At 35.4% G+C, this 11,246-nt stretch overlaps 1 protein-coding gene across 1 annotated transcript in view; it reads left to right on the top strand.

Annotated features, from left to right (window-relative positions):
* Positions 1-10,577, top strand: part of LOC110028552 — a 187,969-nt gene extending 177,392 nt beyond the window's left edge. Inside the window, exons 37-42 of the mRNA XM_020730450.1 lie at positions 158-232; positions 6,301-6,366; positions 6,459-6,647; positions 6,728-6,838; positions 9,443-9,523; positions 10,200-10,577. Coding sequence (XP_020586109.1) covers positions 158-232; positions 6,301-6,366; positions 6,459-6,647; positions 6,728-6,838; positions 9,443-9,523; positions 10,200-10,379 — 702 coding nt within the window. The 3' untranslated portion in view covers positions 10,380-10,577. The remainder of the gene's footprint in view (positions 1-157; positions 233-6,300; positions 6,367-6,458; positions 6,648-6,727; positions 6,839-9,442; positions 9,524-10,199) is intronic.
* The last annotated feature ends 669 nt before the right edge of the window (positions 10,578-11,246 follow it).

Genomic DNA, 11,246 nt, shown 5'->3' with positions numbered 1-11,246 from the left:
TATATATATATATATATATATATATCTTACTCTAATAGATTGATTGATAGATATATTAGGGCATGATATTCTTACTCTAATATTTAGCTTTTGTTCTGTATTATGATCTTTGTAAACTGAATATTGATTTCCTAACAAACAATTTTCTTCTTTCCAGATTCACCCAGGTGCATTAAAGCAAGGGGGACTCCCGTTGGTTGCATGCTGCGTTTCAGCTGCCCAGCACGCCAAAGTAAGTGCATGAGCATCCTGCATATTGTTGTTTGGATGACCAAACATAGATCTGTAATATATAATGGATGGTGGGCGCTACATTTTTCTCAGACATTAAAGGGTGGATAGACCAGATTTTATCATCTCATAGAATTAATCTTGATAAAAAATTTAAAATTTCAGTTTTAAAGTTGAAAATATACTACTTTTTGGAAGGTATAGTTTTCCTGTTTTTTCAGGGAAACTCACTCCCTGTTTTTCTCTAAGAATATTTTTCTATGTCCATATGATGAATGAAAATAGGGAGGGGGATTCAGAATATATTTTACATGCATTAAATCCTTATCAATGGTGTATAATTAAAGTTAAATTCTAAGTGTACATGTTTAATAAATCCAAATTAACTAGTAATGAGAATAGCCCAATTACATATGTTGCATTTTCCTTGCAACAATCTTAAACTTTAATTCATAATAAATTGCAAAAAATTCCAGAAATCAACTTAGTCAATGCATGGTTCACAAGATTCACGAAAGTTGAAATGTTTGCTTGACAACCATAAAAAAAGAAGTCTTCCAACTATTTGAAGTGGTGGAGTCGCATCTCACTATCAATAGCACAAAATGCAATAAATAAAGAACATTAAATGAAAAATAGGAATAGCTCAAAGCCTAATTGCATGGAGAGAAAAAATTGATCGAGAAATTGTCGTTAACTTTCCAGTAAAAACTACACTCCAATATTTTCACAACTAAAAATTTAAGCTCCATATGAGAGTATGGACTATCACTGTAAAGCGACCCCGTAATTTCAGATAAATTTATTTTACGATAGTTTAAGAAGATTAATTTGATTAATAGATATTATTTAAATCTTAAAGTTTAATATTATGTTTTATAAGTTTTTAATAACGACATAAAAGTCGATGCAGTCTCCAGCTAGTTATCGAAGATTAAGGTTTTAGTGTGGAACTTAGGTGGGTAATTACATTTCTAAATTTCGGTAATTTTTTTTTTGTTTCAGATTGTATGTTGATTTATATGTATGCTTTAAGTCAGTCAGATTTTTCATATTGTTAGATATAAAAGATATGCCTAATAAGCATAATCGGAAAAGATATGCATGTATGAAAGATATGTATGAGATGAATGATATTTAGATAGACGTTATATGTAAGATAGACATGTGTGAAAGATATGCATGATATAAGTAAGTGATAAGGATGAGATAGATATATGAATGATATAAAAGATATGCATAATAAATAGTTGCACAACAGAGAATTAGCCATGTTAGTAGATTGCATACAAATGTTTCAAAATAATCCATGTATGAAAAATAAAATAATTTATATGTGAATGTTTGTATGTGCATGTTTAGAGGATGATTTCACCCTCTAATGGTACAAACAGTGGAAGCCAGTGTTCCCGCGTGCATAAAGTTTTTCTATCACCTCGGACAATTGTGATGGTTAGTTCACTAATCGTTATGTTGATAAGATATTATTGGACAGGGGCGAATAGACCAAAGCTTACCTCCCCAGATTATTATAATGTTTACATTATTAATCGTTGTGTTGACGGGATGATATTGGCTAGGGACATCTAAGAGTCTTTCCACCCTAGACAATTGCGATGTGTAGATTGCTAATCGCTATGCTGATGCGAGTCGGCGGGGTAATATCGACCAAATGTGTGTTAGGTTTGTTGACGGTGGTCCTCATAGAGGCAGATGTGTATGTAAAGTATAAAGTAAAGGTAAAATTAAAGTAAATGCTTATAGAAGATTGAGTATGTTCATGTAGAAAATGATTATTGATGCATGTATTAGCATATATCAGATTGCTTATAATATATGAAAGACCAGCATATTATATGATTTTTTTAGACTAATATTATATATATTGAATTATTCTCCTTGGATTACTCTAGTTTAGAAATGTGATTACTCCTAGGTTATCTTTAGATAACTTTTTATGTTGTTTTAATATTATTTTTAAGTTTTAAACATTTGAACAAGAAAAATAGAAGAGCAAATATGTACAGAAGAGGAGAATAACAATAAGAAAGGTATAATTTTTACTTGTAAAATTTAATTACTTTCTTTAGTGGCTCTTTCATATATTATTTAATTAAATTGTTACTAATATAATTAGAATAACAGAGAATTTTTTTTCACTGTTCAACCGTCCATTTTTGTCTTGATCAACTCGAAGACCCGGGCCTACTCGGGACACATCTAGCTGAACCGGCTTGTAAGACCTGTCCAAGGAGCCCAGTTCAACCATCCAATAGGGCGAGCGGCATCAGGCGGACCAGCCGACCTGTCCTTTCACGTCTCCCGCCCAAATCAATTGGGGAAGATGCGAAATTAACAACTTTCCTTTTGCGTCTCTCGCTCGGTTCTAGCATTATCGGCCACCTCCTCTTTTTTCTTTCCCATCTTCTTTCCTTTCTTGTTTCCTGCCTAGCTAGGGCTATATTAATGCTGGTTTGCCAAGTGTCTAGGAAGCTTTTGTTTTGTCTTGATTTCAGATTCTTGTGGAGAGTCCTTTTTCCCTTTGTGAATTGTATCCAAGGTGATGGTGCTTCTGCTATATCATACTCTGAGGTGGTGATTGTATCTCTTATTTTATCTTCTTTGGCTCTTCTCCTCCACTTCTCTTAGACGCCATCCCCCCCAACAGTTTTCCCACTTGCTATGTGGCCTGCCCTCTTGCTGTCCAGCTTGCCAACTTGTTTTACAACATTCCTTGCTTGCTGTCGGGCCTTCCCTTTTGTTGTCCAGCCTACCCCTCATGCTATACAGTCTCCTTGCTTGCTATAAAGTCTTCCTGCTTGCTGGCCAAACCTCGTGATCCATCTAGCCGACTTTCACTGCCCTTGGAATACACTCTCAAGGTGTTTGTTTGTGTTGTTTTGTGTTTTGGTGATGTTATTTCTAATTTGCGTGTGTTGTAACCCTCATTTCCTATTAATAAAGGTTTCTTTTGTGGTTTGAGATTTCTCCTCTGGTATCATTTGGTATTAGAACAAGCTCAATCCTAGTCGTATCCTAGGGTTCTCTAGCATCCATCCCTCTCCAAGCCACCTCCAAAAAAATTATTTTCTTATTCCTAAACCTTAGTCATGACATTAATGAGATATATGCCTGAGTCTTCTCGAGAGGAGATACGCTAGAGATTCGCCAACTTCATTGAAGGTTCGCGGACATTGAGAATGAAGTTCAATGGGACGGTACCCTCTGCCTAGATTTGAAAGGTCGAAGCAGGGAATGAGAAGATATAAAGATGAAGCGGAAAGCACAGCGTCAGTTCCTACCAACTTCCTATTGCCAGAAGTTGCATACTCTAGCTTCTGAAGTAGAAAGACCACAACACTGAGCTACCCCACTATCCAGCAGAATCAATTCATAAGTCTGTCACAGCCAGAAAGTGTTGCAAGTGCCACGGATTCGGACATGTGGAAACAATATGCACAGCTAAGGGAGTGATCTACTTCATCGACTAGAGCGTCATCAAAAAGTTGGGTAAAGACACCGCAGACTAACTTCTAGTTGAAGAGATGAAGAGTGACCAGAAAGAAGATACAAATTTCATAGAAAATTCTCATTTTTCAGCCAACGAGGAAGAGACACAACCAGCTCCAGTAGACCTTGAGGTAAAAATTCCTGCTATGATTGAACATGTCCATATTCATCCTCCTGTACTTGGGATGGCTGCCTTTACTCCTGTCGAAAATCTTCAATCAATGGATGTAATTTCAGCCCACCATTAGCAGGAGCAGCAGGTAGTTCAAGAAGTTTCTCAACTTTAGAATCAAGACAAATGCCATATGTCGCAATTGGAGCATAATCTTCTTAGGTGTCATTCTCATTATTGCCATGAACTTTCTGCTACAGAAAATATACTTCATCTAGAATATCTTAGAGCTCCCATGAGCCAAACATGGAGGTCTGGTCCGGAAACAGTTGTGTCAACTGAGCACATGAAGGTCCCCTGAATCTACTAATAAAGCTCATCATGTTTACCCAGAAAGGCTGCAGGCAACACTAAACAATAATTCTAAATTTAATGCTCCATTATCTAAACCAACTGAGCAGACAAGTAAACAAGAGGTCCTAGATCAGAATGCCGACTCAGCAACTAATGGACCGCACCAGCAAGTTTTGCAATTGGCCTACAATGCGTCTGAAAGTGCTGCTCAAATTCATGGCATTAATGCCAGCAGAACGCACTGAGAATAACCTTATTTTTTATGCACCTTCTGCTCTTGTTATCGGAGAACCAAGCTCAATGACCACCAATACGTCAAAGGAGCCCATTCTTCCAGACGAACGAGCACTTTTGGCTTGCATCTGTCGGGCAATTCCAGCTGCTTCTGATGGTCGAATCAGAATTAGCACCACCTTGCCAAATAGGCTTGAAACAATGCTTGCACCTCTACATTGGCATGATCACAAGAAACACTATAGAAAGCTTGATGACTTTGTGGCTTGTCATCCAGAATTGTTTGTAATTTAAGGAGACTATTTTCATCTCTGTGAACGAGCTCAAGAAACTATTTCAACTACTACAGTTGTGCCAAAACTTGCAGTGATCGCTGCATCATCTCCTCCTTATTCTTCATTATTTTGTTCAATTGTTGTCACCCCAGATTTGACTTCTCCTTACATACTAGTTCATCAGTGCACTCTGCCGACTATGAGAAGTGGAAGAAGCGGATTACAACTACGATAGCTTGATACATGCTTAGTGAGAATACTAGTCTTCCTTCAGTTCCGGCTCAGGGCGTGTCAATGATGGATATTTATTCTACCCATGTGTGGTTTGGAACGAAAACACTTGCAAGATTGACCTGCCCAGGGGCTACAATGTCTCAGTCACGCTCAACGTCGCCTACCTGATACAATACTACAAGGAGCCTGAAGCTTTGACAAATAAAGTCGAAGCTTCCCCAACTCTGGGAGGCTGATGTAGGGCTTCCCTGGCGTGGACGTTGGAGCGGGTTCTCGCATTGTCGTGGGTCCAAGGAAACAGGAAAACAAGCAGCCGGCTGAACCGGTTGGTAAGACAGATCCAGGGAGCCCGGTTCAGCCATCCAATGGGGCAAGCAGCATCAACTGGACCAGGCGACCTGTCCTTTCGCGTCTCCCGCCCAGATCGAGTAGGATTTGGGGGAGAGGCGGCGTCTTTCCTTTTTGTGTATCATGCTGGTTTGAGCGTTATCGGCTGTCTCTTCCTCTTTCCTTTCCCCTTTACTTTCTTTTCTTGTTTCTTGCCTAGCTAGGGTTGTATGTAGGCTAGTTTGCTAAGAGTCTGGGGAATTTTTGCTGTGTGTTGATTTCAGTTTCCTGTGAGGAGTCCTTTTTCCCTTTGTGGGTTGTATCAGAAGAGATGTTGGTGCTTCGGTTGTATCTTACTTCGAGGTGGTGATTGTATCTCTCCTTTTATCTTCCCTACCTCTTCTCCTCCACTTCCCTTAGCCGCTAGCTACCCCCAACAGCTTCCCCACTTGCTGTTCGGCCCGCCCTCTTACTGTCCAGCCTTCCTCACTTGCTGTCCAGCCTGTCTTCTTGCTGGTCAGCCTTCCCCGCTTGCTGGCCGGCCTCCCCTTTTACTATACAGCCTCCCCGCCCGCTATACAGCCTCCCACTTGCTGTCCGGCCTTTCCACTTACTGGCCAACTATCCCAATCCACCTAGCCAAACTTCACCGCCCTTGGAATACACTCTTGAGGTGTCCATTTGTGTCGGTTTATGTTTTGGCAATGTTATTTCTAGTTTGCGTGTGTTGTAACCCTCGTTTCCTATTATTAAAGGTTTTTGTTGTGGTTTGGGATTTCTCCTCCGGTATCATTCTCTACAAGCAAAAGTTGGATGTATAAAGAGAGATAAGAGAGCTGACTTTACCATGCAAAGGTGAGTATAAAACATGCCCAATTTAGTATCGGATTTTAAACTCTATTTTAATGAGTTAGATTTCATTCTAATAATAATTAACTTGTAGTACTGTACGCTTCCGTTTATGTTCATTTGTACCCCTTCATTACTTGACGTACAAAGTGAATGCGAAGAGAACTATTACAGGTACCTATTACCGTGCATTTTGATCATGGGTGCTCCAAAGCTGAGCTGATTGAAGCTGTTGAGTTGGTATTGTGCAATTTTTTATATCGATCGTTTATGATATAATTCAATGAATTTTTGCCTTATGAATGTTGCTGTCCATCCTACATATGCTGCAGGGATTTGATTCTGTTATGGTTGACGGATCAACTTTGTCCTTCAAAGAAAACATTTCATTCACAAAGAAAATAGCAGCTTTAGCACATGCGAAAGAAATTTTGGTCGAAGCTGAACTTGGCCGGTTATCAGGAAGTGAGGATGGCTTAACTGTTGAGGAATATGAAGCCAGATTAACTGATGTTGCTCAAGTATTTATTGTGTTTGTTGTGAGCTGCTAGATTTTAGTTGTTCCATAGGCTTTTGCTAAATCTCAGCATCTATGTTGCAGGCTCAACAGTTTATTGATGAGACAAATCTTGATGCTTTAGCAGTTTGCATTGGAAACGTGCATGGGAAATACCCAGCTAGTGGTCCTCGCCTCAGACTTGACTTATTGAAGGTTAGTCAAATGGCAATAAAAGTTTAATGAAAGATTGGTAGGAGTGATGTGTTGTAGAAGCATCTTATGAATTTAATGCATGTTAATGGATGTTTTACCACAAGCTTTATTTGTTTGTGCAAGTACCTTTAGCTTGAATAGTAATTGTGGATCATAAATTGGAAGGGTGTTCTTCAAAACAACAAAACTTTATTGACTGAATTGTTTATATCTTATATATATATATAAAACATCAGATTTTTTTAAGTTGTATTGTCTAACTTGAGCTAGATTTAATAGCATTGTGATCAATTTCATGATGCGACCCCTTCCGGTATTCTAGTCATCTGAATAGAGTGCGAGATAGAATTGATCACTTAATTTCATCTGAAATGACACATAATGTAATACACTATTTTTCACCAATGTCGTAATTAATTATTCAAATTAAGCATAAGAAGTTCAAAGCGTGTTATTCAAAAATATTTAAAGAACGGTAAACAACTTACATGCTAATCAAGAATAGACAGAATCATGAAATGAATACATGTGATTAATACTTTACTATGATAGTGAATACATAAAAAAGTATATTAAAATATTTACACCGAGAGATATCAGTATACTTGTACATGTTATTTAAATGCATTGATTTCTTTTTGTTAACTTATATTTTATTTTAGCTTTAGAATATATCTTATATGGATATGTAAGTTAGTGGACATCATAAACTTAACTCGAAGGCTACATCATCAAATTCGATAGACCCAAGGTCAAACTCAGCATGATCGCTATTGCATTGCATTAAAGATATTTTTGCCTCCATAAAAAATTCTTTGTCACCATTGGGGATGCTTATCCAACCTACACTTATATTTTAAACATATCATTGTCAAGCAGTCCTCATAAGATGATATTTCTTATACTCCACATACTGTCATAATCAAATATTCAATAAAATATGGTTCTTTTTAATATGCTAAATAAGCGTATATGCAGATGAGCAACTTACATGTATCATATGCTTTCTCTTAACATTAATTTTATTTTTTAGTGATTCCTTGAGTAATGTTTAATTTCTACGATTCAACCCCTACTTGATCATTGCTTTAAAATATTTCATAATCTCTAATAACATCTTAACCAAATTTAAAAAATAAACAAGAATAATAGCTTAAAAACCTTGCTCCGAGCACAAGTGGAAAACCAATGAACCAACAGATTCTCAAAGCAAACCAAGCGGCAAAACAAAGACAGTTATATCTAAAGTAAAACAATCCTGATAGTTATGAAATAAGAACACAAAGGAAGTTCCATCAGAAGGAAAATAACCGTACAGTTAGTTTGAATAATCCTTGAAGAATGAGTAAAGTAGTAAACAAGTTGTCTTCCAATTTGCAAGTGGATGTCTCAAACCATCAAAGTATTTGATTATGCCTATATAGTTGCATGAATCAACTGTGAATTCCCCTCCAATAGAAAAGGTAACATAGTCGAGCTAAAAAATTCTAGCGACACTAAGATACATACCACCCAATTCTATGAATTCACATATCTAACAACTATACTTTGCCTTTTTACATTTATACCACCCAAATCCTTCATATCACACAAAAGATACCACACATTTATACCACCCAAATCCTTCATATCGCATAAAAAATACCACTATTTTGACTTCTAAAAGGTAAAATGAAATTTTTATGTATAGGTAAGTTGGCTTATATTTAAAAATTGAAGCTTAGGTGTTAGATATGTGAATACATAAGATTGAGTCGTATGTATGCGTGTAAATATTCCAAAATATTTAAAGAAAATGAAGAAAACAAGAGAAGAACCTTACACTGATACATGTAGCTATCCAATTCATCAACACAATCATTAACTGGCATCAAATTGGCCAGTGCAATAATCTACCACCAATCGAATCAGTTGACAGTAAAAGAAGAATTAAACACAGAATGAAAGAAAAATATCAGGGAAATAAGAAAAAGTGATCGGAGTTACTAAAATGACCTCGTGGCCAAAGTATGAAAGATATTTTATAAACTAACAAGCCAACATCAACTTAAAAACCATAAAGTAGTTATGAAATCTTCCTAACGTGAAAATATAAAACATGGCTTAATAATTGCTGAACATCAGTAGTCGTAGAACACAGGCCAGTTGACTTTTATCTACCAAAAGATCTATACACTATTTCAACTTGGTCAGGACAGTAATTAAGTTTTGGAAGTCATGTGGATTTAAATTTCTCTATGGATTATCATGAAGATTAAATAAATAAACAAATTGTGCTCAGGAAAAAGACCTAGCATCACCACTTGATTATCATTAACTTGAAAATCAATATTTTATTAATATCCCGGAAAATTATGACAACTGATTTCTATTTTTGCATTACAGAAAATTATACAAGTGAATATAATTAAAATCATCATTTTGATCCTGACATGATTTGCTATTTCAGCTACTAAATGAAACATAGCTATGTAAAAATAATTAACCCAAATATTTTAATGTTTTGCTGGCTGACATTTTTTGACAAATTACTTGAAGATTTAAGCGAAGCCTCCTGAATATTTGGGCGATGCAATGTTATTAACCATGTTATTTGCTATCCAGGAACTCCGTGCAATAACCTCAAATAAAAATGTGAGTTTGGTTCTCCATGGTGCCTCTGGTTTGCCCATCGAACTCGTGAAGGTACAATAATCTTTCAACATATAATTTGTTATTATTTTTTTTTCGATTTTTTTTTTTTAATTCATAAGTTAATGATACTTGGATTGGGGCTTTTGAATCTTTCTGTGAGAAATTTGAGTATCCCAATTTCTATTTTATGCATTTTTTCTGTCTTCTCAAAACAATAATGCAGTGTTACACCTATGGATGAATTGATTGAAAATTGAAATAGATTATTTTTGGTCAAATACAAGAATTTACATTATATTTACAAGTTACGCTCATCACGTGCCTTCGAGGGATTTGATCCAAAAACCATCATTTTTGTTTGAATTCATTCCTTACTTTTTTAAGCCTGTTTGACTCCATTAATGTAATCTATAGCATGTTAAGCGAAATTTGACATTTTTTAATTACGAATGCTAATAATCTCTTTATTTTTTTTTTACAAAATACAGTGGCTTATGCTTTCCGTGGTGATTTTTCTTCAAACATTTCTAAAAACTACCCCGTATCTGTTCATGAAACAACCACACTATTGAAATTTAAAAAATCATTAAAATGTTAAGTTGCTAGTGTTACTGCAGTATTCAATATTGAGGCATTGTTGCAAAAAGAAGCATCAAATTGTAATTTCTATAAATAATATGGTGTTAATGATGCATGTAATGCTGTCATAGAATGTTGTTTCTATTTGGAATGCATAGCATTAGGTGTCAGGAAGTTCAATGTGAATACAGAAGTAAGAAATGCATACATGGAATCGCTGCGAAAGCCGAGCAACGATCTGGTTCATGTGATGGAATCGGCGAAGGAGGCAATGAAAGCTGTGATTATTGAGAAGATGCAGCTATTTGGCTCATCAGGAAAAGCATGATGAAAATTACATACAGGTGTGTAATTTTCCATTACTTTAAGCTTTCAAAGATTTGAATTGAATTGTGTTGTTGTTATAGCAGGATGGAACAATTTACTCTGTTGTGATTTCTTTTTTCCACTTGTTCCATTTTGTGCTTGTGTATTTTCTTTATTTCATGTACTGGCACTGGATGAAGTAATATGATTTGGCGTTTATGACTGGTAATTAGTCAAATTATTTTAATATAATTTAAATAATATAATATTATTATAATAATATTATTTTTTATTAATTTAATAACTAATATTTCAAATCAAAGTTTTGAAATAATCTATATAAGTATTTGTTTTAAATTTTTAGTTTTAATATTTTATTTCTAAGTATTCAATTAAGATAAAAAAAGTAAAAATTAGATAGTACTAAAATTGACTGGTTCTTTAAGATTTGGATTAGTTTGTCATTTAAATCTTAATTATTTATTGAAGTGGTTTTGAGTTTGGACCAAGTTTATGATTTTTGGGTAAATTTTTTAAAATCATGCAAGAAAATAAAATATCTTGGTCGATAGATCAATCTATCTCAGCAGCTCGCTATTGTGAGATAGCAAATGAAAAATGCTACACAGTAAGTTAGAAGGTTCCATTTGCATTTGGGAAAATGGGACGAAAAAAGCGGGAAATCGACAAAAATATATTTTTTCGTCGAAGAACGTTGGGTCGGGCCGGGCCGGGCGTCATGATTAAAATCGCTGTGTTTATAAAAAGATGTAACCTTTGATTATAAAGCTTTGAAATTGTTGATTTTTGGCTGAATAACCTCTGACTATAAGAGTAATTTTATTTTATTTTATTTTTTTTCTCGAATTAATATTTAAAAAATAACAAA

This window comes from Phalaenopsis equestris, unplaced genomic scaffold (assembly GCF_001263595.1).
Source record: "Phalaenopsis equestris unplaced genomic scaffold, ASM126359v1 Scaffold000513, whole genome shotgun sequence".
NCBI classification, from domain to species: Eukaryota; Viridiplantae; Streptophyta; class Magnoliopsida; order Asparagales; family Orchidaceae; genus Phalaenopsis; species Phalaenopsis equestris.
This window is presented reverse-complemented; position numbering and strand designations above follow the sequence as displayed.